This window comes from Diadema antillarum, unplaced genomic scaffold (genome assembly GCF_040938485.1).
Source record: "Diadema antillarum isolate AM-2024a unplaced genomic scaffold, OU_Dant_1.0 seq00000710_RagTag, whole genome shotgun sequence".
NCBI classification, from domain to species: Eukaryota; Metazoa; Echinodermata; class Echinoidea; order Diadematoida; family Diadematidae; genus Diadema; species Diadema antillarum.
The window spans coordinates 137796-165683 of record NW_027271614.1 but is presented as its reverse complement, the minus strand read 5'-3'; the positions used below and the strand labels follow the sequence as shown (position 1 = coordinate 165683).

At 38.3% G+C, this 27888-nt stretch overlaps 1 protein-coding gene across 1 annotated transcript in view; it reads right to left on the bottom strand.

Moving 5' to 3' along the window:
* Positions 1–1619: 1619 nt before the first annotated feature.
* Positions 1620–27888, bottom strand: part of LOC139737856 (uncharacterized) — a 42149-nt gene continuing 15880 nt past the window's right edge. Inside the window, exons 5-14 of the mRNA XM_071648526.1 lie at positions 23534–23599; positions 19109–19350; positions 18342–18373; positions 17160–17449; positions 16332–16446; positions 13684–13827; positions 9376–9990; positions 4093–4142; positions 3300–3330; positions 1620–2399 (exon numbers count right to left, since the gene is read on the bottom strand). Of these exons, the coding sequence (XP_071504627.1) occupies positions 2317–2399; positions 3300–3330; positions 4093–4142; positions 9376–9990; positions 13684–13827; positions 16332–16446; positions 17160–17449; positions 18342–18373; positions 19109–19350; positions 23534–23599 (1668 nt within the window). The 3' untranslated portion in view covers positions 1620–2316. The remainder of the gene's footprint in view (positions 2400–3299; positions 3331–4092; positions 4143–9375; positions 9991–13683; positions 13828–16331; positions 16447–17159; positions 17450–18341; positions 18374–19108; positions 19351–23533; positions 23600–27888) is intronic.

Below are 27888 nucleotides of genomic sequence, written 5' to 3'. Positions count from 1 at the left end.
ACCAAAAAACAATGAGAACACTGGCTCAAATACCAAAATATACAAACAGAAATTCACACGTTTTTCCTCATACATATCGCATTTGTGAAGATCATGACAAAAAAAAAACAACAACAGAAAACATGAATATGTACAAAATAGCCCCATGAAATAAAGAGAAAAGAGCTACAGTGTTCGTGCTGTGTACGACAATGGTTACATGACTCATTTGGCTGCTGAATAAAGAATAATTTAGTCCCAATTTCCAATGAGTGACATACAAAATCACACTAAGAAGTAAGCTTGGAGATAACTTGATTCATTAAATTGCACACACTGTATCATAGAGGCAGAAATGCTGTTTGACATCCCAAATGCATCTGTCTTTTTTTCACATTCACACGACTTTTTTTTTTTGCGTCTTTTTCACACAAGATTTACATTCATCATTAAATATTGATCTTACCGACAAAAAAAAAAAAGACAAAAAAGGTATGTCTATACAGTCCCACACTGTACAGATAAAGTGCACATGGCACATGCACCAGTATTTTCATTTTTCTCTTTTTCCTTTGGGCTATGATGAAGTATTTAGTGATAACCCAACTACTTGGAAAAAAAAAAATCAGCATATCAAATTCTTACGTCCACATGCATTTGGCCCAAACACACTACACACACCACACAGGCAATGCTGTCTGTCTCAGATAACTGGGGTACAGTTTGAATTTGCCATCTCTTAAAAAATTCCATCACGCTAGGGAGGTTTTCGAAGGAGTGGTTGGCCTCTGAAGAAGTTCATTCATCTGGCCACAATATGCCACGCAATGTGCCCAACTTGTGCCAAATTCTATCAATGATTGCAAACTTGCAATAGAGAGACAGAGAGACAGACTTACAGACACAGAGAGAGAGAGAGAGAGAGAGAGAGAGAGATAGAAAGAGATAGGAAGATAGATAGAAAGAGATAGGAAGAGAGGGAACAAAAATCTGTTTTGTACTTCCATCAACACCCATGACCAAGATTATACTCATTACAATTACAGCAATTACTATATCTCATAGATGAAAAAAAATAAATAAATAAAGGTGCACCATAGGGAGATTAAAAAAAAAAGTGCTGCCATGAAAATATCTTCTCTAAAGTTAAAGGTAAAGTCACAAGTGAATTGAGTGAATTCAGTTTTTTCATCACTTAAATATATCAATCATTAAATAATTTTTCACAACTACAAACTATGCAATGGTATCATCATATGTTAATGAAAAGTATCAACTAAGAGTTTCAAAACAGAAAAAAAAATAATTTGGAGATGGGCTAAATAATTGATATAAACCATCATAGAGTGACAAGCTTCTCAGACTACAAAGTCGGGTAGAAAAATAATACAGGATGTCAACTACGCAGAGTTGGAAAGACTTGCAATAGCTGTATCCTGGTTTTCTATCTTTAATTATATCATATACATCAGAAATTGTCAGAAAAAAAAAATCAACTTTGAACATATTGGCTGCAACTAAAACTGAATCAATATTGACAGCATTGCACCAATACATCATTTCCGCAGCACATACAACATACTAATCATTAGTGTCATTCATATCTTCTTATTCAAACATCACAACACAGAAAAGAAACACCAAAACCTCAAAACTCGATAATAGAAAAAAGAAATTAACCAAAATGCCATATGTTTAGACAGAATCACATAATTTACATTTAACATGTTCATATTGTTTTCATACTTCAAACTTCATTATTTCATACAAGAATTGCATTTGTTTTTCTGTACTTTACCTCAATTAAAAATCACTCACATATATGTTTTAACAAGCATCCATCAAATGCTGCTAACATTATTGTAATCTTTATATTATCATCATTTAAGCAGACTCTGAAACCAAAACTTCATTTTTAGTCTGCCTTAAAATCTCTGAGTTGATAAATTAGACTTTCTTGGCCTGTCGAAGGATTTAACAGACAGTCCTGCGGCATTTCATTTAATAGCAATCAATTTTGATTTCCCTCTATTGGTCTCCAAATCCCCTGGTGAACATGAATGTATCTGTAAGTGTACTACACACAAACACAGGCAGTAAAATTTTCAGCACGTTCACTGACAATTTTACGCTCATTACTCAACCGTCTCGACTTGGAAGCAATATTGTTCGTATCTTCCAGCTTTAAACGTGTAGATGGCAGATTGAGTGCGGGTTTCTCTTTTTTGCTCCCAGGTTCCACCGAATTGATGTCAGAAACACGAAGTTGAAGAGAAAAGGATTTCAGGCAAGGTGTAGATCGATCGGTAATGGTGTCACGGAGTGACGATGTGTGTCCTATAGCAACCTGTTGTCCTCCCTTGGCGCCGGTGGTATTCCAACATCTGGCTCCTCCTCCTCACCCCCCTGATTCTCCTCACCTGTCAAAAAGCAAATTAAAAAAATAAAAAAAAATAATATCTTCAGGGTTGGAATAATTTTCATGCACCTGCTACGGTAGCAGTAACACATTCACAGGTAGAAAACCACTGGATTGAGGGTTTGATGTACCCTGATAGAAGACTAGGCCCCAAGGGTAAAGCATGTTGTCCGTTTGAGCACTCCCATTGCCACCCATTAGATTTGAACAGGTGACCTCACGAACGAGTATCCATGGTCTCGCCCACTGAGCCATGACAGCTCCTCAAAGTGATTGAGAAAGTTATCGCAGAAAAACAATGGTGAGTATGATTGAAAAATATGAGATTTCTCTGATTTTCACGAGTACAGCAAGTTCCACATTATTCTGGTCATGAACTTGGTACGGGAGTACAAGATTTACCCGTGAGAAGAAGTCATGTTGGTGAAACATGTTACACTCCATCACTGCCATTTTTGAAAAAAAATGGGCGATACATCTAAATCATCTTGGGCACAAAGCAACGAATACTGACTGCAGTGTGATCAGCAGAAAGTGTGAGCTTCAACTTGATGATGTCTTTGCACATGTGCCACGTAGCTGAAACATGTTATATCTTGCATGGGATAATAATGCCCAGTAAGAAGCTTAGTAGTGATTTCATTTTTGTCTCAAGTCATTCAGAGGAATGAGTACCAAGGGTTTCATGATGATTAAGTTGTCTAAATTGTTGTCCACTTCAAAGGGGTTTCTCTACTCTATAGAGAATAGGCAGATGTATAAATTTGCTGGGTCGTGACATATATGATGGACACCAGCAACCAGCCTGTTGACTATACCTTCTCAAAAATCAACTTCAAATCGCAACGCCCATGGTTTTCTTCAAATGAAAAAAAAAAAAAAAAGGAAGAAAGAGCCTTACCATTATCTTCATCCACTACTCGAACCTCCCCCTGTATGAAGAAGAAAAAAGTCATAAAATAAATACATAATATAAGTGTTATTAGAGTAGATATTGACAATGATGAGTCTCCATCTTGGTTATTACATGATGGACAAGGGGTTTCTGCACAGGTACAGTATCCTACTGGAAATTTCTGTATTTTGCATTGCTTTACACAGAGCAACAGACCTAACACACAACAACCCACATATCCTGCTGTGAATTACCTTACATTATATACAGTGTAGCTGCACTGATTACTGTCTGTTTTCTGGAAATTATTGAAGGCTCATATTCAATGCACTTAAAATTGTCAATTGAATATTCACTGTCATAGCACGATTTCAAGCACCACTGAAGTTTGTACCACAGCCAAAGTCTCATCCTTGACCATCAAGATACCAACAGGCAGCAAAACTGAGATTTTGCCTTTTGACATAAAACAGAAGAGGGTACTTGAAAATGTGAAAGTATGATACTAAGCTATTCCCTCACATTTTGTTGCAAAGCTTTAGTAAATATAGCTATAGTTTTTCCTTTCGGAAAAAAGAAAAAACAAACAAACCTAGCAATGACACCAAAATTTAACTACAGTGTGTCCTACACTCAGATTTTTATTTTATCTTATTCTCTTGTACATACATTGTAGCTTAATGAGCTGAGCCACAATATTTTGTTAAAGAAAGACTTTGGTTATTTGGGAACTTTATCCTAGCTCACTGTAGGTAATTGTCAGGTGATGGTCCCTTTGTAAAAAAAAAAAAATTCTTACCTCTTCGTCGTTACCTCTCGCGTCTTCCTCATCCACTTCATCTTCTTCACCTGATTACAGAATGACAAAAGGATGAAATAGTTGAATGATAACCAAAGTATCATTTTCTCCCAGGCACACAGCTCCAGAAGAGAGAATGTTAAAGCAGGGCTGCTGACATCCACACATCAAACTCAAGAGAGATTCCAAAGAGGTGTTAGGGGTTAGATCCTTGGGTGTTACATACAAGACAATGAGCAAAAATAATTCCCAAATCAATCATGGAGATTTTGATAGCCTCTAATCTTCTAGATATTTATTTAAAAGAATTTTGAAAGTTTTCAGGAAGACTCCTGAAGAATCAGGGAGGTTCGGCAGCTGTGTTAAAGGAATGAACGGGTGAGTGGAATACATAGTATGCACACAACGCATCTTTCTCAGCTGTTAATTAAAACAGGTTAGAAGTACAATGTAATCTGCGCTTTTAGTGTTTGGGCAGGTTAGGTCGGTCCCAGGAAAATAATGAAAGGAAAATAAAGAGGAACAAAATGTCATTCTCCATTGACCATCACCTCTGTGAACATAGACATGCAAACATGTGCTGTGAAAACCAGTTGAAAAATGTAAAGGAGGATAATGAATAATTAATGATTAGCACACCATGCTACGTGCAGGTCAAAGCTACAAGCTTTTGGGATGAACTCCACACACTTTGTATACATTTCATAAATTACTTCTTTCGTACATCTGAATTACTACAAGACTGACTGCTGTATATTTCAAGAAGTCGCTCTCATTTTGCATAATGTTGCAAAAGCCCTAACATGGGAGTACAGTAGGATCCTGTATGTAATCATGGTGATAGATACAAAGGAATATAAACATTCACGTAACATTCAGCTCTGATTTGACATGGTTTTGTGATGTACGGACAATGGAAGGACACCATAGGCACATGAAAGCAGCATCTTGAAATACACATGGGTTTATCTGGGTTTCTTGATGTGTTTAAAATGAGCTGACAATCTACAATTTTGACTACCTTCTAAGCACTAGGGATCAAGCAGAGATTCTTTCATGCCGCTATATCATTGCCATGATGGCCTGCACGCAACAAATGAGAGTGGTTACCTTTTTGAAGACAAAAATCATAGCACAAGTTATCACAACAATGCAACCATGAGTATAATTGTTTAATCCAGTAACTGATGGAAATCATATAATGCCACATCAAGAAGAGAGTTAGAATGCATTAGAAACATGGGGAGTTTAACCTACTGCAAGTTTACTTCACACAAAAAGAAATTTCCTCACAATGTGTACATTATTTAACACAGTTTAATATTACAGATGACATTGCTATTACAACAGCATGAGTAGAGATCACACAAACTGTGTCTGCAGTATTGCAACAATGAAATTGACATGTTTACAATTCATTATGCTACAGTTAGTTTTGTGTTTTTGTTTTACCTTTCATATCTACAAAGTACATTTGATATTCAAGTATGAACTATTGTGCGACAATACACAAAATATGTACTTGTTTCATATTCGCCGAAGCATCAAAGAGCAAAAATGCACAAACAATTTTCCACAAACTGATGTTTCCACATTTTGTACAGTAATGTAAATGTTTAAACAATTTTGCTTTCCTTATTTTATTTTGTATTTAAAAAAAGGACTGACATGGTACGTGGAGAAAGATCTCTCGAATAATAAGTAGTTCTATTCTACAATGAGGAAAGATAAGACAACTCTGCTATTAGGAAGAAAATGATGGACATCAAATGTGTACACAGCAACTTTGAGGGTTATGTGATATGATATCACAGGAAACAATGATGAAATTGTGATACTAGAATTGTGCATCCAATCTGCTGACAGAATAAAGAGGGCACACCACGTATCATGATAACAACAAGTGGTACATGTACATACCACTGTCCTTTCTCTATTCCAGGCTGGTCCAATTGACACTCACTACATATAGTTTCTGAATCCCCCCCCCCACACACACACACAGACACACACACATCCCTCCCAAATACAGGCATCATGAGATTGGTACACTGCGACAAGGCGACCATGCAGAACGGTACTTGTATTTTCCACATTTTGTGTGAAATGTGGTGCACAACAAGGAGACAAACCAAATATTCATTTCTTTTTAATGCAATTCAATCCAAACCATGTCTCGTACCTCATTCTACAAAGGGAAACTATACCCTGTGTGAAGTGCCGAACTGATAACAAGTGCTCTCATCAATCATTAACTCTTAACGTGCCATGGTCGCCGAACGGCGACCTTAGTCCTGACGTGCCATGGTCGCCGATCGGCGACTAAGAAGAGCGAGAAAAGCATTGATCATTTAAGTTATTGTGGTACCGTAATGTGTTACACCAAGAAACTGCCAATGATATGTACTGGTAGCTGATTAGTATAACCATCGTTTCCACTGAAAATATGACCATGTTTACATTGGAAATTTTTGAGGAAATACATGATTTTTCAGCTAGATGTACTTTTTTCGCGTCGGGAAAATCCGCAGTGAGCGCACCCTCCGCAAGATGTGTATGGACCAAAAGTCTCATAGGTAAACCACGCGTGTGTATGCTATTGAATCAGAGTGTATTGTCTATGCGGTTCCACTCGCATTGTTCCACTTGGATGCTGTCCTGCGGGAAGCTGCTTTGATTTTGTCCCTGAAAGAGGGTCAGCTTTCGTTCATCGGTCAAGTCTTTCATCCTTTTGTTTTGGTAAACGTCACTAATCGTCCCCCACGCTAGCATAGGAATTACGCGCGGACAAAGGCTAGCCGATTTCAATAGAATACGCCCGCCCCCGGTCCGCTTAGACAAAAGGAGGATTAGTAGGTTCTTCCTTCTCAAGTGGACAAAAGACACTCTTCCAGGGCCAGGGACATTACTTCAGTTGCAAATACAGGATCTGGGACTAAAGAAGTCACATTTGGGAATGAATTACTGAGGCAGAAAGAGAAATTGCTGAGACAAAATAAACTGCTAGTATCTTTGGAATCATACAATTCTAGAAGGCAATTTTGTTATCATTTGAAAGAGGAGATGTTGCTCTAAAACTTTCTCACAGAGTCAAGGGAGCGTTCTATTGAAGAAAAACCGCGACTGACTCTTTTTTTTCCATACTACACAAAAATTTCAAATAATTTTTTTGATGTATCAATTATTTCTGCAATATTTCAGGTTCAGATAGAAATTATGGCAAACTGACTACATGACATGAAAGAACAAACATTTCTTGATATATGTTGTGTAGAACTCAATTCAAAACAGTCAATAGTTTCAGAGATATGGCGGTTTTAAATTTCATTGTCGGTCCAATTTCGAAACGTTCTGGCTTTAGGTAAAAACCTCTGGCACGTTAGGGGTTTTGGGCCTGGCACATTAAGAGTTAAACAAGAAGTAGGCACTGCAGTGACAATCCACGGCAAATACATTAAACCCCCTTTCATGCTTCACACACAATTTGAAATTTTCACTTGGAATTCTCTTGACATATATGTAGTAAAACTATGATGAAAACAGTTAGCAACACTGACTCTAGTATTTATGGACAAACAGAACATGAAATGTAATGAGAATAAGATTTCAAAGTTATGGAGAGTGCATTGTGTGTTCACAAAACAATGATATATTATTGCAACTACATGATATCAACTCACGACCTGCAAACAAATGCTCACTAAATTTATTCTAAAATATGAAATTGTGTCCTTTGCATCAAATTACTGCAGTAACTTGAAGTAGGAAATGATGACTTTTAAAGGGTGATTCTGTCGAATAACTACAAACGAAAAAACAATGCTAGATCATTTTTAACGCACATAGTAATGGGTGAATGTGAGGTAGTGGTATAACATCACGTTATCTATATTGCATCTAGTTGCGAGCAAAATCATGTATACAAAATTTTATTAGCTCAAGATTCCAGGTTTATATTTTTAGCATTTTTGACAATACTCACATCCTCATTTTATGTGATATCTTCCTTTTTGTTTGAGCCTACTAGAACAAGGAGTTTAGTTTTCTGTTTGAATATCATTTACATTCTTCTTGCCCTTTCTCTTCATATCATCATCATCATCAATGGCAAAATTATCATCATTACCACTATCATCATTATCACTCTCACTTCATCATTACTCTCATTACTATGTAAACGCAGATGGGTAGTGTGTTAAAATGATTATCATTACTACTATCGTCTTTCAAAGTACTCGTATAACGAAATCGGAATGTTTATAAAGAAAGCATACTGGAGGGTTAACAATACACAGAAAAGACACACACACAAACTGTGATGGGTCACTAACAATTAACGTGACTGCAACGAGCCGCATACTGTACGATAATATCAACACACAGAACACATCAAAACACACTCTTGCTACATACACACGAAGATACATGTTACAACACATGGTATGAAATCAACAATGTGTGACATGTGACATTATTGACAATTACAGAGGCGCAGAAGACAATTTTATACATAGAAAAGACACACACAAACTGTGATGGGTCATTACTATAAATGTGACTGAAATAAGCTGTACGCCTGTATAATATCAACACACGGAACACATCAAAACACTCTTACTACAGTGCACTCCCGTTATAACGAACATGGTTATAAAGAAATTCTGGTTACAATGAAGTAAAAATTCAGGCCGCAACATTATCCGCTCTATGTATTTTTATTGTTTATTTGTTCGGTTATAGCGAAATTTCGATGTAATGAAAGAAACCTGCCGGTCCCAAGGACTTCGTTATAACGGGAGTCCACTGTACATACACAGGAAGAAACATGTTACGACACATAGTATGTAATCAACAATGTGTGATATATAAGATCAGTGACAATTACACAGGCGCAGAAGACAACATTTTATGAATGTCCCAAGAGAGCGGAACATATCATATGAAATTCTAAGTATGGTGATGAATACGCTGGACAGTGTGGTTAAGAACTGGTGGAAGACAGGAGCCCATCATCTTTGGGAGAGAGATATGATGGTAACATATACATTGTACTGTAACTCCACTGCACGTCTTCCAGGAGGGTAGAGAGATAATACATCAATGTTAGAAATGTCAGAAGGTGGAACACGCGATATCACACATGCCAGGCGTGTTGTAAGTGTCTGAGCAGGGTAAGAGTGTTAGTAGGTATGCAGAGGAAGACACCTGCACACAGAAAAAAGACTCAACCAAATGCCAGGATACCACTCTGGTCAACAGCGTTCCGCTGAATACGCCAGTCACCTTGGTAGTTGTAGTGCTCCTTCAAGTCTCTTCCAATCGAGTCGCGGATCTCGGCATCATCGGCAACATCCTCTTCCACGAGTCCGTTGTTGACCTCCTCCATGTTATTTTCAACCTCCTCCATCCCATCCATGCTGTAGTCATCATCCTCCTCGTCTTCACTGTCGTCATCGTTCCCGTCGGCCCCCTCCTCCAGCCCCCCATTGGCTGCTCCATAGTCGTCTTGTCCAGCACCATCGTGGACATCTTGTACTTCCTCTCCCACACCATTGTCCCAGTTCTGATCGGCATTGTACTCCTCGTCCTTGACCCCATCAACCTCCTGCTCATCGTCGCTCGCCTCATTGTCGCCCACCTCATACTGGCCCGCAGCCACTTCTTCCCCGACATTGTCCACCTGGTCGTAATCCCCTCCATTTGCAGGATTCTGGTCTTCCCTATCATCCCTATCCCTAACTTCCATGCCTTGGTTCATCTCCTCTTCCTCCTCCTCCCCCTGGTAGTCAACGTCATCATCCTCATACTGCTTTGCGTCATCATCTTGATCCCCCTCAGCCATCTGGACCTCCATCTCATCCTCCCTGCCAACCCCATACTCATCTTGCCCACCTCCATCTATTGGACAGTTAAATTGCATCATGGAGTGTGTGCCACAACATCGACACAAAATGGGGGTGGTGATGCGCCAAGCAGGGTTGTTAGGCAACAAGCAAAGGATCAAAAGGAAGGAAAACACATTAGAGCTCATGAAAAACAAAAGCAAAACAAATCATTGAAGAAAAAATTAAGCAAATGAAGAATTACCATCAAAAAGCAGACAATCATATAAAACAAAAGGAAAATAGCAGCAGCAAGCACATCGTACGATGGCTGACAGTACAAGAGCATTTTGCAGTCTGAAACACACTTAAAAACTCAAAACTCAAAAGAAACAATGCAAGCTGTTGGGGATATATTGCTGTTATTTCACTTTGCAACCACCTTAAAGGTGTCACATATGGGGAATTCCCCCTCATCATTCCCCCGTTATTTTATCCCTTATATCCTTCCACAGCTTGAGTCTGGAGTAAAAAGTCACTTTGCCAGACATTGTCCAGCATTTGTAGCTGCAGTAGCATCTCTAAAACATCCATGCACTGAAAAATGAACTTAAGTAGTGTCATTCTGATACCCCTAAAATTGCATATGGAATAAAAACATGTACATGTAGGATGCCACACAACATACTGAACAACATTCAAAGCTTGGTTTATGTGAGCATAGAAATCACCAAGTTCATGTACGTTGCACATACACTTCAGCAAAGGAGGAAGGAGAAACGTCAGTAGCAATGCTAACAGCGAGATACATTGAGACTCTAAAATCACCGTTTTCAAATGATAGCCCCTAAAATTACTGTCGCTGTCTTCGAACCATGCCCATGAGGCTAAAGTTTTATCAATGGTTTGTGGGTCTTCATTGATTGAATATACCGCTGTTGGAGTGACAAAACCTTCTATCTAAAAAATGTCAAATTTTCAGGAGAGTGTTAAAGAAAACTTGGCAGCTTAAGCACTGCCCACAACAAAAGGGATTACTTTTCCTTTGACTTGTCATGGTGGCTTCATTTTGGGGGTAAGACAGCTACGATTTGGATAGGATGTCACTTGACTGATTATCTGACAATGGGTAGAAAAAAGTGATTTTCACCAAAATTTGAGATGCAAGGTTTTGTCACCCCAACGATGATACATTTTATCACGACACAGATCTCTGCCTCCCCCCCCCCCCCCCCAAAAAGCCCCAATGGGGTACAGAAGTGAGCTCTACCTTGCAAGAGCTCTACTGGGTGAGAATGAACAACATGGAAAAACACTCTGTTAACCATGTTCATAAATAACACATATCTGTTGATTCTGCTCAATCTGTCTGTATCATCAAAGACTTTGCATTTCCACTAAAACTGAATAAAAATAAGGAGAGCTGACATGTGTTCCATCATCAAAGTACAAGACAATGCAATCTAGGCTTTTACATACACAAAAAAAGGGGGATTCCTGCAGAAGAGAAATAACACAAATTTTGGCTATTGGTAGAAACTATGTACCTGGCAAATGAACTACTGGATGTGGAAAGCAAAATATTTGTATGGTAATGAAACATCACTTTATACACTATTCTACAGTGGAAAGAAAATTCAAATGAAGACATGATGCATTCTTCAGTATTCTTGTGTAATGCAGTTGAGTAGGAGAAGAGACTGCATACCTATCACGTGTATGTGCACAGACTGTATGGTATGATGGGGTGTGTATGTGGATGTCTTTGCTTCAAGTGAACAGAGCCAACTCTAAGCTACAGGGGAGTGATAATACTGATATTGAAAATTGGTGTAAAAATCATGTGAATACATATTTCTGTAGATACATTGTACCCATGATAAATAAAGATGTGATTCATATTCCATTCATATACAAGAGGTTGAAAAAATAATAACACATTTCTTGCCATATGCATGTACATGTAGTCAGGAAATACTTGAATTCATGAAAGACAAAAAAAAAGACAAAAAAAAAAAAGAAATGAAAAAGGATGCATAGATTGACCAAGCACACTCCTACATTGCTCATACATCATCTCACAATGTCTATACTGATATTCATCTTTCAGGGATTGGATTTCCAGGTGCAACATGCAAAGATGAGCGACTCTAGTGGGTCGACAGCAGGATGAGAAGTCAAACAGAACTATGTTACCCCTCTCACAATCACACTTCTATTAAATTGCCATCAAATTCTGTCTGCACTAAATTGACCAAAAAACCCCACACATGGGGTACATGCAAACATGTAAATGGGCTTGTGACCAAAAAGGGGGAAAAACATACATGTACATGTATATGAAGACATACAATGTATCTACAAGGCTATTCTTTGACTCCTCAAGTAATTTTCATGCACAAGGTGGGGTGTAGTTACATATGAACAAATGGATGATAGTTATTGGTTGTTTTTTTTTTTTTTCATATCAATGAATAAAAGCAGTAGTAACAGAGCATTTGGAAGATGACTTTACAACACAGAACACTGCTGCAATGCCACTCACACTGGAAATTGATAAAGAATAAGACAAAGGAACAAGAGACATGTGGGTCTAGCACTCATCGGAGCAGTGCATTTTGCTTTCATGGCACTCTACCTGAGGCAAACTATTTCAAAAATCTTGAGATTCAGGAATTGCTGAAGTCCCCTTGGACAACATCCTCCTAATGTGAGGTAAGTGGGTCCTATCATAGGCCCCTCCCCCTCCCTCCCCCCTCCCCCCCTCCCCCGGGGACACCACCACTATTTGTACAAACTATAAACTCTTGCTTCCATTGATGATTACTGCCTTATTTGATAAAGATCTAGCCCTAGGATTTTCCGAAAATTTGTACAAATTTTCTAATTTGGGAAAATATTGAGGCCCCATACTAATGGCCCTCCTGGGGGCACCATTTGTACAATCTATGATCCCTCCCTCATTAATGATTCTTGCCTTGTTTGGTCAAAATCTAGTCACCAGATTTCAAGCAAAAGATGAATACGGAAATAAGTTCATGCACAGTGAACGGTGAGTGATTGCAAAAGCTAATGTGCACCATTCTGCTCAGGTACAAGTATGAACATCAACTCTGAATAAAAACAAAGAAGACAAATGGAAGTCCAACAAATATCCAGATAAATGCATTATAGGCAATATGGGAAATGTGACAAAAGTGACAAAACAAATTATGGGAAAAAAGGGGGAAATGGAAAAAAGAGAAGAGATAATCAAGACACTAGACACAGCTATGGGGATAATGCAGGCAAGAAGGAATACAAAATGCTTGTAACAGTCTTCAAAGACGACTTGACCAAGGCATGCACACTAGATGAAATTATGTTAGTATTGATACACGGTACTCCTACAGATGTTTTATGGTCTATTGAGCTTGCCCCAACTAACTTTACACAATCTGGACAAAAAACAAAACAAAACAACAACAACTCCTGTAAATGGTGGTGTGAATCATGTGTGTTGTCTACAGATGAAGTTAGTTTTAACAGGTTGTTAAGTCAAGTTAATGTACATGAAGGAGTGAAACACAGGAAATCTAGAGACACCATTCCTGTAGGCATGAACACAGAACACAGGAGGCAGCGACAATGATGCAGTTTAATATATGCGGTTAGTTTTCCGGGTCTAGAAGGGCGGGGCAGTTGCAGCGGCACGTCGATCTCTGGGGAAGGGGGGAAAAAAACTAAACAAATCAAAGCAAAAACAAAAAGGAACTGAAGGGGGTTGTACCTTCGTCTTCCTGATCTATCTCTGCTGCATCAACTCTCGCGTCTTGCTCTTCTTCCTGGAGTTCGATCTCCTCTCTAACACCATTCTTGTCGTCCACCTTGTCAACCTGAGACAAACTACTCTCGTCGTCCTCCTCCTCGTCACCTGGGGTTAGGAGCATGAGAGCAAGAGATTGGTGTAGTTGTCTCTTGACTACTACACGCTGCGCGTCGATTGCGATATCAGGTGGAATGACAAAGACACAACAACAGCAACAGCAACGGCAGCAGCAATAAAAATTACTACAGCAACATTCACATTCACCACTACGACACCAGTAGACAATCACAGTAACAACAACAACAACAACAACAAAAACAACAACAGGAAGCTCATGGATATTAGTGCGTGAAATTCAACACAGTGGATACCCTTATTCTGATCATGTGAGTGTGTCATCCAATGCTTTCATCACTATTGAATGAAATGGCACTGTCAAGTCCTGGGACATGAGCAGAGGTCTGCTTCAAGGCAATCTGCACATGCAACTGTTGTCAAATGTGTAATGATGGCTGACGCAACAGACTTTGAGTTGTTTCAATCTTAACAGCCGATAAACATACCACCAACACTAGAGTGTTTAGCGGCAAGATCTGTACTGTAGTTAGTGCTTCTCACTACACATGGGGCAAGTCTGGTAATTTTACCTGTATCACCATGTTTCAGCACATTTAATATCTCACAAATTTAATTTTAGAATGTAAAGAGTTTAGAAAAAACTTGTGTACATTTTTCTATCCTTCTGGCATTCTACTCCAGATAGCTTAGTAAAGGGATGCCCCAGAACAACCAAAATTTGCATCACAAAAGGTAAGCAACTTCTGGATTAATGCACTGTCAGAACTCAGAGATCTACAAGATCCTATCTGAACACTACAATCCATCACTAGCTGCACTGCAGTGTCTATCATATGAATACGAAGACTGCACAAGCAGCCATATAAAAGAGGGGAAAAACGAGTGCAACTGAATGAATATACACGCAAATAAACCGCAAATAACCATTCACAGTGCACACAGCGGACAGAAAATTATGGTTATGGTTTGGATCTTTGGGAGTGGGGCTTCCACTGAATCAGAAGAAAACTGACACGCAAAGTGATCTGTACAATTGTGTAGTCAAGGTCACAAAAGATACAAATACACTACACAATGCATTCTTGCCGACCTGCAATTACAAAAATAACAGAAAAAAACAACAACAACAAAATGCCACAACTACACAAAAAGAGGCCAGCAGTTTTTGTGTGTAGATCACTTCAAAAGAAAAAGCTGTGTGTTTGTGTCTGTGTGGTCAGGTGTACAATCAATGTGAAGGTAGATAGCGTACATTGTACGTAGTGTCTCACTGGGTGGTACCAACAATACACATACCACTATGGTGGCATTGGGATAATTTTTGCACCCCTTGTGGACAAGAGCCGGCGGAGTCTGAACTACGCCGATCAGTGTCAATGCATATATCTCTGTTAGTTTTGTAGCTCTCACTGGGCCAAGACTTCATGAAGGGGATCCCCGACAGTGATGGCTTCACTGATACTAGACTACAGCAGCACATATGGAGAATGTTTCTACAAGCTCATTGGGAAGCCAGAGGTACAATTGTATAGCAGGCTTCTATGGCTCAAAACGGGAGAAACCCGCTTGTGCGCCAATTACAAGACACACTCATATCTCTTGGTGGACAGCCTCAACGTCACTATTCTGTTGCAATGAAGCGAGGCAGCCACAATCACACACAATACAGGCAGGGATTGCCGCCAATTTGCTCAACATTGAATGCAGCACTTGAGTTGCTTACAGAATGTCAAAGGAGAAAAATGCCTTGCAGGGAAAATTGGTCTCTCAAAACTCAGTGCAGTGAAAGTGACAACTGTCCCTTCTGCTCCCCCCCCCCCCAAAAAAAAAGAAAAATGCCAACATTTTTAAGTGCCTCTGTGTTTTTCGCACATTAGGAATGACATTATATTTATGCTGTCATGGTAGGACTTTATCATCTGTCTGATTTTTTTTTTTCAATGCCTTCATCTATTTGCTGTTGTTGTTTTAACAATTCAAAGTAATGTTTTGTCAGTGGGGGTAAAGATTACTTCAAATCTCCTCTACCTCACATGCCATAAGATGTATAAAATCATGTTGTATAGTAAATGACTATACACCTACAACCTGTTTCATCCAACTACTTATGAAATAATCACATCAATTGCAATGACAGGCTTGTAAGGAGAAGGAAAGGTGTAAAAAGGAGTGTGCATATGACTTTAATTTGATTTTTTTTTTGCTTTTTACTTTACATGAAGGAAGAAGTATTTCAAAAAAAAAAAGGAGCATTGTTACATCCCCACACCATTGCATGCATGGAAACAACAACAAAAACAGTTGATGACACCAAGCATGCAGTGTCTACTATATATCAACCTTTGAAACTTCTTTTCCACCCAGAAGATGCACGGGTGCAATTATGAAGAGAGAGATTCTGTTTAGAAAGTACTAGTGCACAAGTAAAGTGCATGCACATCATACCAAGAGGAGCTTGTAACTCTGCACAAAGGAGGGGAGGGGGGGAAGGAACCCTTCTCAAGTTTTGGGTGTGGCCTCTGAAGACTCACCTTGGTCTGGGGCCTGCACCTGGCCTTGGTCCACCTCCTCCCCACCGTTCTGCCTGTCTTCGCCATTGTCAACCTCGCTCAGGTCACTCCGTGGTTCCTGGTCCTGATCGGGTTCCTGCAGTACGGGCAAGGGCAGAAACATCCTATGAGCCAATCTACTTAGAATAAGTCAGATTGAACCTTAAATATCAAAAGGGTGCAATTGTTTGAAGAGGGTGACAGACATTTGTTATTAGAAGCATCATCTATTCTTCTTGTCCGATAAACTATCACAAGGTCATTTGGTCTGGTGCTGATCTAGGGACTTGTGATATTGATGACCGAGGTAATCTTTTCAAACTGGTCTGGTTCATCCGCATGGAAATGTGTCTCAGAGTAGTGGGTTAGTCTGTAAAGATTCTCAATACACTTGAGATACCCAACTCCACAACAGACTCCTATCAATACCACACGAAAATCCCACTTTTACTGTGTGTATGTAGATCCAAGACATGACATAACAGTGAAAACCAAACAAAGACAGCAATGGGGATGAGAGTTTCAGATACAGGCTGTGGCAATCTCACATTATTTGAATCTTATCCCACATCACTTGGTACATGACACTTTGCTTCATACAACTGAAATTTACGGGTGGTATCAATGACCCACACTCATGGACCAGGCTAAGGTCCTCCTCAATATTGCTTTCTCTTCACAATGCTGCAACAAAATTGTGTCTTGCTAGAGGACATGAGTACAGTGGCTAGGCCATGAGGCCCAACACCAGCCCGCCACTAGCAAGACTGTCAAACCCCCTACATCAACACGATGACCCAGTTCACGTACCCCTGCTTGCCCCTCATCCGGCTCCTGAAGGCCCACGCCATTGCCCTCTTCTCCCTCTCCTGCCCCGGCATCTCCGCCCGCTTCTCCTCCCTCCTCGCCGGCCTCCGCTTCCCTGTCCTGCTGCCCCTGGTCTGCTGCTGGCTCCTGAGGACCACCCTGGCCCTCATCCCCTCTCTCCCCATCTCCCTGCTCCTGCTCGCGTTCAGGGAACATCTGGGGGTTCTCTGGCTCCCGGCGGTTGTCCGCGTTTGCCTCCATCTGAATGGGGCCTGGATCCTGCTGCTGCTTGACTGGTGAAGGTTTGGGCCCAATTCAGAATGCAAATATAGTCATCACAATGTTTTTTAATGTCAAAAGAGATTGACACATCTTTCATTTCATAGACACAATACACTGGAAGCATTAATGTATCTTTTAAAAATGTTTTTCTTTGTGTAAGTTTGCTTCTGTGCTGAATCCCTTTTTCTTGGTGAAATGTCAAGACATCCTAAAATCTGTAATAAACCTGCAGACTTAAATGAAAAGCACTTGTCAAGAAAATGTGAAATTATTGATTTTTCATTTGAAAAAAAAAAAATCAATATTAAGTACTTTACTTCACAGCCATGTGACAAGAAATAATGATTTACAAATGCATACTGAATGCCACATTGAATGACCGACCAAAACTCGAATGGGACCTCCTCAACCTTTGTTCTTACTCACTCAAATACCAGCTAATCTCATGAGGTTATCTCACAGCTAGCCCATCAAGTCCCCCTTAACCCACGCCCCTCCCCCCCCCCCCAAAAAAAAAAAGAGTCAATAATAGTCTGCACATGGCATAAAAATCCCTCCTGCAGGAAAATTTTCCATTAAGTGAAAGATGAGTGGTGAGAAACGTACAAGGCTAGCAGGCACTCATCGACTATAAAAAAAGGACGCATTGCATACTGTGACCAATCACCTTGACATCAGGGCTCCGTTTCATAAAAGATGTTAGGATGGCAACTCTTGCTGGAATGGCAACTTCCAATAGCAACAGCCAATCAAGAAGCTGCATTCTTGTCGTTACCATGACAACTGCCATTCTAGCAAGAGTTGCTATCATATCAACTTTTTATGAAACAGGGCCCAGCTATCTGATGTCAAGGGAGCAGAGTGACAGAGAAACATCGCCCACACTCGTGCTGCAATACACACCTGGTTGTTCAATCTGGTTTCCTTCCGGAGCACTGCAGAGTTCAACAGAAGGTAAAATGGAAACAAGGAAGATGTTACATGTACGAAGGGTTAAAGAACAGAATTTACAGGATGGAAAGTCACAGCACAGAGATGAATTTGACCCACAGCAATCGCAGCCCGTGATGTCTCGCTTGATTCCAATGTTGATTGTGCTTCCTATGCATGTGACAGATTTACGACTGGAATGATGAGAAAGGCTCTTTCGGAAATACAAAATTCGACAGGGCCCTCGGAATCTGATACCACAACTTTGCCCTACACTTGACACACATGTGCTAATGAGCAAATGGTCAGTGTGGAATGCTTGAGACTTGTCACATAGCTTCTTATTATGAATGACTGAGTAATTTACAGAGGCAAAAAAAAAGAATGAATTAAATCACAATGAAAAGCATTGACCATTCACATTAAAAGATAAGAGAATGTGTAGATTTCACTCACCTATACCTGAACAACTACCATCAAAACAAAAAAACAGATAATACACAAAAACAAACAAAAACAGATTCCTGCTTGCCGCATGTATGTGTGCATACATACATACATACATACATACATACATACATACATAACAGATAGACAGATAGATAGATATGAAGATAATATAGATACATGCAGACAGATATAGATACTGTACATACACATATCTATTTCACTTTCAAACTGAGGAAAAGACACGAAAATCCAGAAGTTAATGTACAGTGTAGTTGCACTGCCTGACTCACATTGCACCCTCCTGGGGCTGGATATTATTATCACGTTGTTCGTTGTTTTGGTTGTACATGAGGTGGCCGTCGTTTGCCTGTGGCTGCTGGAAGCCCTGTTGCTGCAACTGCTGCTGCTGTTGCTGCTGCAGTTGCTCCCGCTCCATCAACTGTTGCTGGTACCGCTGCTCCTCCTGTTTCTGCTGGTAATACTCCTGTTGCCTCTGTAACTGTTGCTGGGGGTCGAGTTGAGCATTCGGGTCCTGATGCAGGACAAAGGTGGACGAAAAACATTTAAAATGTGAGTGATGGAGCAAATGGGCAGGCACTAAGTCTGCAACCTTTTTCAGAGTCTTTAGAGCAGATACTAGGTGTTAAAAAAAGTTAACAATCTTTCATCTGTAAAATCACCATAATATCAAAGTTGTAGATATTCAGATTCTGTCATTGTTGTTGCAGTTACCATAACTCTACTTTTAACCTTGTCATAAATCTACTTTGACACAATGCTGAACAAAATTTGAGCCATGATTCTTGGTGAGTCGTCACTACTACCTGCATCCTCTTTTTTTAGCGCGTAAAAAAAAGGGGGGGGGGGAGGGGGAAGCATACAACTAGAAATGTCACTTTGGCGACTGGTATGCCTCCGCCATAATGCATGATTCTCCTAAGAGTTCTATAGTACGTCTTGACAATGTGTGATGACAGTTTAATATAATCAGCAAAATATAAAAAGGACATGATTGTCACAAATGTGTTAAATGTTCGATTCCTTGAACTAAGTTTAATTGGATGAATGGCTATATTTTCTAAGAGAGTATGAATTTGGGGATTTGAGGATTTTTACTTGACTTTTGACTCTTTATAAGTTTTATGCATTGAGTAATTTTCAAGGGATGGAGAAAAAGTATAATTTCAGTATTAGATAGTAAATTGTTAACATTTTACCCTGGACTTTGACCCTTGCCCTTTGACCCTACGACCCTAATATTTCCAAGAGAATCACTGTCAGGCAGAACATGCATAAATATGTACTAAGTTTCATGATGAGGACTTCCCAGAGAATCTCTATTGTGTAATACATGTATGTATACAGTAAGTTTCAAGAAAAATCCTGCAGGCATTGCATAAATATGAGGGTAAAAAGTAAAATTTTGAGGAGTTAATCTTGACCTTTGACCCCTGACCTTTGACCCCATGACCCCAAATTCCCCTAGATAATCACTTCCAGTCAGTACATGCATATGTATTAAGTTCCATGAAGATACCTTGAACCACTTCAGAGATATGGAGAAAAATGACATTTTAAAATTTTCACTTGACCTTTGACCTTTGAACGGTAACCTCATGACCCAAAAACTCTGTCTGGAGAATCTTCATTTGGTAGTACATGTATACACTAAGTTTAAAGAAAATACCTTTAGGTATTACATAGATATGGGGGAAATAGTGAAATTTTGAGCACTTGACCTTGACCTTTGACCTAGAGCGTGTAAACCCAAAAGTTGATAGGCACAACTTCGTTCACTCATACATACACATGCCAAGTTTCATTAGGATACCTCAAACGGTTTTTCAGTTACGTTGTCCACAAAATCGATTACGGACGGACTTCGGAAGGACGGACGGAAGGACGGACGGAAGGACGGACGGAAGGATGGACGGAAGGACGGACAACCCGAAAACATAATGACTCCAGCGACACTTCGTGGCGGAGGCATAAAAATCACAACATCCATGAATTTTCAAAGATTCTGTCCTTTTTGCAGCCCGCCCCATTAGTTATTAGTGAAAGATTATGATTAAATTCATTAGATACAAAATTAGAAAAAAAATTATTAAAAAATTGCCAATTTCAGAGAGACAAGCACTTTAACCTTCAAGAATATGCTGTCCATTACAGAATCAGTTCTAAATGTAGCAAATAAAAGGCTTTTTAAAATTATTCTGCGAACAAAATCATATATGTATGAACAATAAAGGGTTCAAAGAAAACTATTTTTTTACTTCTTTCTTCAGAAAAACTACCAATGGTGAGCAAAAAAAAAATCATCAAAAAATACATCATCAAAAATAGAAATATGTGGTTTCTGAGACTCTTTGGGTTAATGATGTCAGTATGGAGATAAAGCATGCCAGTTATAGGTTAACAGTAAGCATCAGCTAGATGAAGTAAACATATCACAGATGGCTTATTAGAGGTGATGCTGAGTCTGTTTTGGACAGTTGAAAATTTACAGTGGGTGATTAAACAGCTTTCATGGACAAGTGTGTCATCAAAAACGAATCTTTTTCAGGATTGTTAAGTATGTTAGTGATTATGAACAATGACATTTTTTACGATTTCTATATTTATATACACACTAGACACTCTTTTGGTATGTGTCTCTAAGAACTGAATAATAATAATAGTGAAAGTAATAGCAATTATACTAGCAGATGAAGTAGAAGTAGAAGTAGAAGTAGTAGTAGTAGTAATAATAATAATAATAATGATGATGATAATAATAATAATATTATTATTATCATTATCATTATTATCATTATTATTAATATTATTATTTTCTTATAATTATTATCATTATTATTAATTTTTTAAAATAATCTTTTATCATTATTATTATTATTAGTAGTAGTAGTAGTAGTATGACTGTTGTTATTCTTATCATTATTACACACAAGTTCTCTTATTCGATGGGACCTATTGAACGATTCTGAAATCATACAATGATACTACATGTCTGCAATTGTTCCTACAGTCCCTGTTTCACTATTGTCAGCAACCTTAATAAAAAGCTTTTAGAAGGTATTTATGCCAAATATACAAATTGTGCATTGTGAGTGTGAAAAATGCTTGGTTATGTGTCTTCTTCTGAATCCCCCCCCCCCCACAACAAAAAATGATTAGTAAATTTGTCATAGTTATGTGTAAGGGCCATATGGAGAGTTTTGAGGTGAGGACATCAACTCCTAATATAGCGTGACATTGCCTTTTATTCCTTCTAACACTATCTGTTGCCCCATTACAGAATCAATTATGTAATACTAACGTGTACCGTTACTCACAATATTCACAGTTAGCACAGAATTTGTGAATACTCATTATGGTAACCACACTGTTGTACACTGTATGATATGTTTTTAGAAATTTATCTTCTTTCTTTTCCCCTCCCTTTGTTTTGATAAGACATGCCATCTGGATGATGAATCATCCTTCTCTGATTTCACCACGCCAACGACTCGAGCTGGGATGGATTAAAAGTGATTTGCATTGTGACAAACTCGGATGGTGACATTAGAAACTCTTCATGCACAGGCTGACAGTGTCATCTCAACGCACAAACATATTAATGATCATGCTGTACGTACATACAGTGTATAGTCAAAATCTCAAGCACATTACTGAGTTAACATTAAGCAAAAAAAAAAAAAAAAAGCGAAGGGGATACTGAGGGTATATTTTGTTATGCTGTGGACTATAAATTTCATGGGACAGGAACTGCTTGGTCAGGCATGGGCTAGTATCTTTGGGCGGGGCAGGGGGGGGGGGGGGGGTAGTAGCCACACTCACAATTCTCCTCATACTACAATAGGCTGCAATTTAATCTCCCATAGAACAAACACGTGTACCATTTTGCAATTTTGGGTCAAGCTATTACATGACATCCCATAGAAATGTACACACACTAGCTGCAAATATTTGCAGTCAATGCTGAAACTGTGCAAACATTTTGTGTAGTTTTTGAAAGCTACAATTCAGATCTTTTTGAAAAAAAAAGAAGAAATATCATTCTTCATGCTTACAGATAACTAGGAAATCCACTCCATATTTAAAGGGTGTGTACAGTTCTGGTTGAGGTGAGGATTTAGCTTTTAATGTTTTGCGAGATATTCAGAAACCACTCTATGAGATGTCAAAGAGCATGCAATTCTAAGGGGTATCAAAAGTTTATTTGATGAAAATCGGTTTTGAAATGCCTGAGATATCCAAAAACAAGGTGAAACAAAGAGATCCTAATAAAAGGCATGGCCTGTCACCTTTTATTATTATCACTTTTTTGGATATCTCAGCCATTTGAAAACCAATTTTCTTCAAATACACATTGAATCCTTCTTAAAATTACATGCTCTTTCATATTTCATAAGAGGTTTCTCCTTATCTCATTTATTAATGTTACAAATCTGAATCCCCACCTCAACCAGTACTGTACAGTCCCTTTAAGCTGACATTTTTGGACATAATGAAATTAAGCACACATGAAAGTGAAAGGATCAATTACAATCAGAGAGAAAATGAAAAATTTTGTCTGACTTCAATGAATCTTTCATAAACTTTGTTCATTTAATTTTTTTCCCCCTCTATCTGTCAAAGTCTGTGAATTCCAATTTTAAGGACATATATGTACACATCCCCCCCCCCCCTCCCCGACCATATTTGAAACCTACCTGTATTTGCTGTTGGTTTATCACCTGTTGCATACCATACATGCCTTGGGGTTGTTGCACACCCATCTATGGACACAAAGCCATGACACATGAATAGCTGCCAACTTGTAAGTTTCCATGCCAAAAATAGCAGAGCGTACAATATGTGACACATGACAGATTGTCTATAATTGCCAAAAACGAACCATGACAGACAGCCGAGAAAAAAACATAACATGAACTTAGACACAAGACAAAAAGCATGAACGGACAATGCATCCTACAGTACTGTTAAGGGCAAGTCCAAGATAACACGCGCGTTACGTATGGGACATTCAGAGACTTTTATGACCTGAAAAATAGTGTTAATGGCTTTTGACCATATTAAACTTTATCATGGTGATTGATATCTAGAAGAAGTATGATCATGCAAAAAATGGAGAAAAATGACCTTCACAATTATATTCTAGAAGAGAAAATATGTGCCGTTACGTATGGGACCAGAAAATTTTTGTTTTTTTGAACATTTTTTTCAACCTCAAAACTCTCTGAAAGTATTTCATTCTACAACTTGAAACTCACTGTGATGAAAGTCACAACACTCAAGATTATCACAGGTAAGTTTCGTGTCATTAGGTAAAAAGCTCTAATTACAGGTTCTAATTAAAGACAGACATGACGTGTTACGTATGGGACAGTTACGTATGGGACAGTTTGTCCCCCATTCATTTAGTGTGTGAAGAACCATGTTTATGGGTATTTTGCATAATTATTGAAGTAAAATCAGTTGAAACTACTCAAATACTGATCCAGATTGTCAAGGAAACAATATTTCCCAAATATTCACCATCCTAATCATATTCAATCATATTTTTATATTTTTATGACCAACCTGAGTATGCATGCCCCTTGTCCCCCATTCGTTTAGTGTGTGGAGAGACATGTTTATGGGTATTTTGCAAAATAATTTTGCAAAATACCGATAAACAAATTTTTGCATAATTATTGAAATGGAATCAGTTGAAACTACATTGTACTCAAATACTGATCCAGATTGACAAGGGAACAATATTCCCCAAATATTTCTATCATAATCATATTTAATCATATTCTATATTTTTTTGACCAACCTGAGTATGTATGCCCTATTTTCATCAGGATAATTACTACTGAAAACTTGAATAGTTGAAAGTGTTTACTTCCATTGATGAAGGGCAGTTTGCCATTTCGTTTCAATAAAAAACAACTTGACACAAGAAATATTAATTTTTATACAACTGTAAATAAGCAATACCTGCTGCGTGGAACCCCAGTGATCGAGTAGATATATGATGTCTGTCTAGCAGTCAAGTCATTGATTCGAGTCACACCTCAGTATGTATACCCATGAATTTTGTCGTGGCTATTATTGAAACCTGAATAAGGACAATTTGTGTATCACTTGCAATAAAAAAAAAAATCATTTTACTTTATATTCTGTTTAAATATTTTTATCACAACCATTTCAACTTGGATCTCCATCACTAAACTTTGAATTCCTCTAGTCTTAGGATTGTATGCTCTTTAGTACTTCTTATAATTAGTTTCCAATCATCTCATTAAATGTTGAAAACTGAATCCCCATTTCTACAAAAAAATACCATCCCTTTAATGCTGATTTTTCATTGTGTATTTTGCCATTTTCCCCTCCCCCTTTCTGAAAATTGTTCAGTCAAGTACATGTATTGTTTAAAGTGTCTATAACTCAAAAAGTAGCTACAATGTTGGGATGCTTTCTTCAGGATGATTGACCATTTGTGTACTGAGAGACCTTCCCAGCTAGCTACATGCATTCACATGCATTATGTATGAGGATGTCCCATACGTAACGCATTTGTCCCATACGTAACATTATTTCAATGCCTAATAAAAAATATTCCTTTTACTGTTTTTTCATTTTTCTATGGTATTTAATTTCTCTAAACAATAAATTAGAACTTTCCAAAAGGGCATTAATATAACCTTAGCAATTTCAGAAAAAACCTAAAAAAATGACCTCAATTTGTTACGTATGGGACATGTCATGATAGGACACGAGCTAATTTGCATAATCATTTGCATAATCCCTAAATTTTCATACCAAGTTAAACTATTTGATGAACTTCTTATGTCCACATATTAATCAAATATCATTTGCTTTCCTTTGAATTAATATGAATTTTTATAAATGTCCCATACGTAACGCTGTGTTTCACATTTATGCAAATGAAGCCCTTGAAATTTGCATAAATTTACGTAATATAATTTTTTCCTCCATGGAAATCAAAACTTCAACTCATAAGCTTCAAAATGATACCAAACATGTCAATATTGAGCAAAGATGAAATTTTGCCTTCTGAGGGGACCTTATCTTGGACTTGCCCTTAACTAAAAAGCATGATGGTTTTTTTGACAGAATGCTGTTAAACTGAATGCAATGCCATCAAATTGGTAAGTGAACAATGCAAAACTACAACTACAAAGCATCCTCAAGTACATGCATGAAGAGAGGATCTGAAAGCTACCCATGTTTAAATGAGGGATACAGTCAACATTCCCAAAGTCCAGTCTACTTGGACTGAAGAAATAGCTTTGACTTAAGAGAAAATTTGACTTATGAGAGATTAAAATTAATAGAATATAAAGAGAAGAGGACTTAAAAAGACCTTTGATTTAGGTGATTATTTGATTTATGCAAGGTTGACTGTAGTTTAATCTGAAAGTATACCCCAAAGGAGAACAAACCTAGGAGGGTGGGGTGAAAGGGTGGGGAGAAGAGAGTAAGATCATGTTAATTCCACAAAGAAAAAAAGACCAAAGCTCAAACTTTCCATGACTTTGACAAAAGAAAAATATAAATCTGTATGAGTCAGAACACAGAAACATGTTCCTATAGCAAATCATAAGCAGCATGATAAACTAGAAATGTCGCTATGGCGACTGATGCCTCCGCCATAATGCATGATTCTCCCAATAGGCGTATAGTACAATGTCTTCACAATGTGTGATCCATGACAGTTTCACATAACTGGCAAAATATTGAAATGACAGGTTTGTCAGAAATGTCTTGAACTGGGTTTGCTTTAATTTTCTAAGAGTGCAGGTACACATATTTGGGGAATTGAGAATCTTTACTTGAATTTTTTATAAGTTTATGCATTGAGTAATTTCCAAGGTATGAAGAAAGAGTGTAATGATGGTACAAAATGGATTTTTTTTTTTTTTTTTTTTTTTTTTGGGGGGGGGGGGCATTGAAACCTGGCCTTTGACCTTCTGGCTGGAAATTTCCAAGAGAATCTCCATTAGGTAATGCATGTAATAAGTTTTGAAACTAATAATGCAAGCATTGCATATACTAGTATATGAGGGAAATAGTAACATTTTGAGGAGTTGACCTCGACCTTTGACCCCTGACTATTAACCCATGACCCCTAAATTCCCTAGATAATCCCTGCCTGTCAGTACATGCGTATGTACCAAGTTCCACGAAGATACATTGAACCATTTGCGAGAAAAGTGATATTGCAACATTTTCACCTAACCTTTGACCTTCTGACCTTTGACCTTATGACATGAAACTCTCTCTGGAGAATCTTTACGCAGTAGTACATGTCCACACCAAGTTTCGAGAAAATACCTTTGGGCATTGCATAGATATGGGGGAAATTGCAACATTTGTAGCATTTGACCTTGACCTTTTGACCTTTGACCTCTTGCCAATGTCACTTAAATCATATCAACTAATTGTCCCATCATAAATCATCCTTGGACCAAGTTTGGTGAAAGCTGCTTCATCCAGTTTTGAGTTATCACGTAAACAGATAAATTTTAGGATTTGACCTTGATCTTTGACCTTTGACCTCTGTCCGATTTCACTGAAAAACTAATCAAGTAAGTGTCCCATCATATGTCATCCTCCAACAAAGTTTGGTGAAATTTACTCCATCCAGTCTTGAGTTATCGCGTAAACGGATACAATTTCATGATTTGACCTTGACCTTAGACCTTTCGCCGATTTCACCCAAAATCTAATCAAATAATTGCCCTATCATACTTCATACTTGGACTAAGTTTGGTAAAATTCCAGTAAACATTACTCAAGTTATCGCGTAAACGAAAGCGGACGGACAGACGTACGGACGTATGGACATACGGACGTACGTACGGACGGACGGACAACCCGAAAACATAATGCCTCCGGCACCACTTCGTGGCGGAGGCATAAAAAAAAGAAATGCAAAAGAGTGAAACTATTCATTTCGAGAAGACTTGGCTTTCAGACGTGTCAGTGGTAAATGCTGCCAAAGCATGCATACAGCTTTTAGATAATAAGGACGCCTTTTGAATTTTCTTCAGTC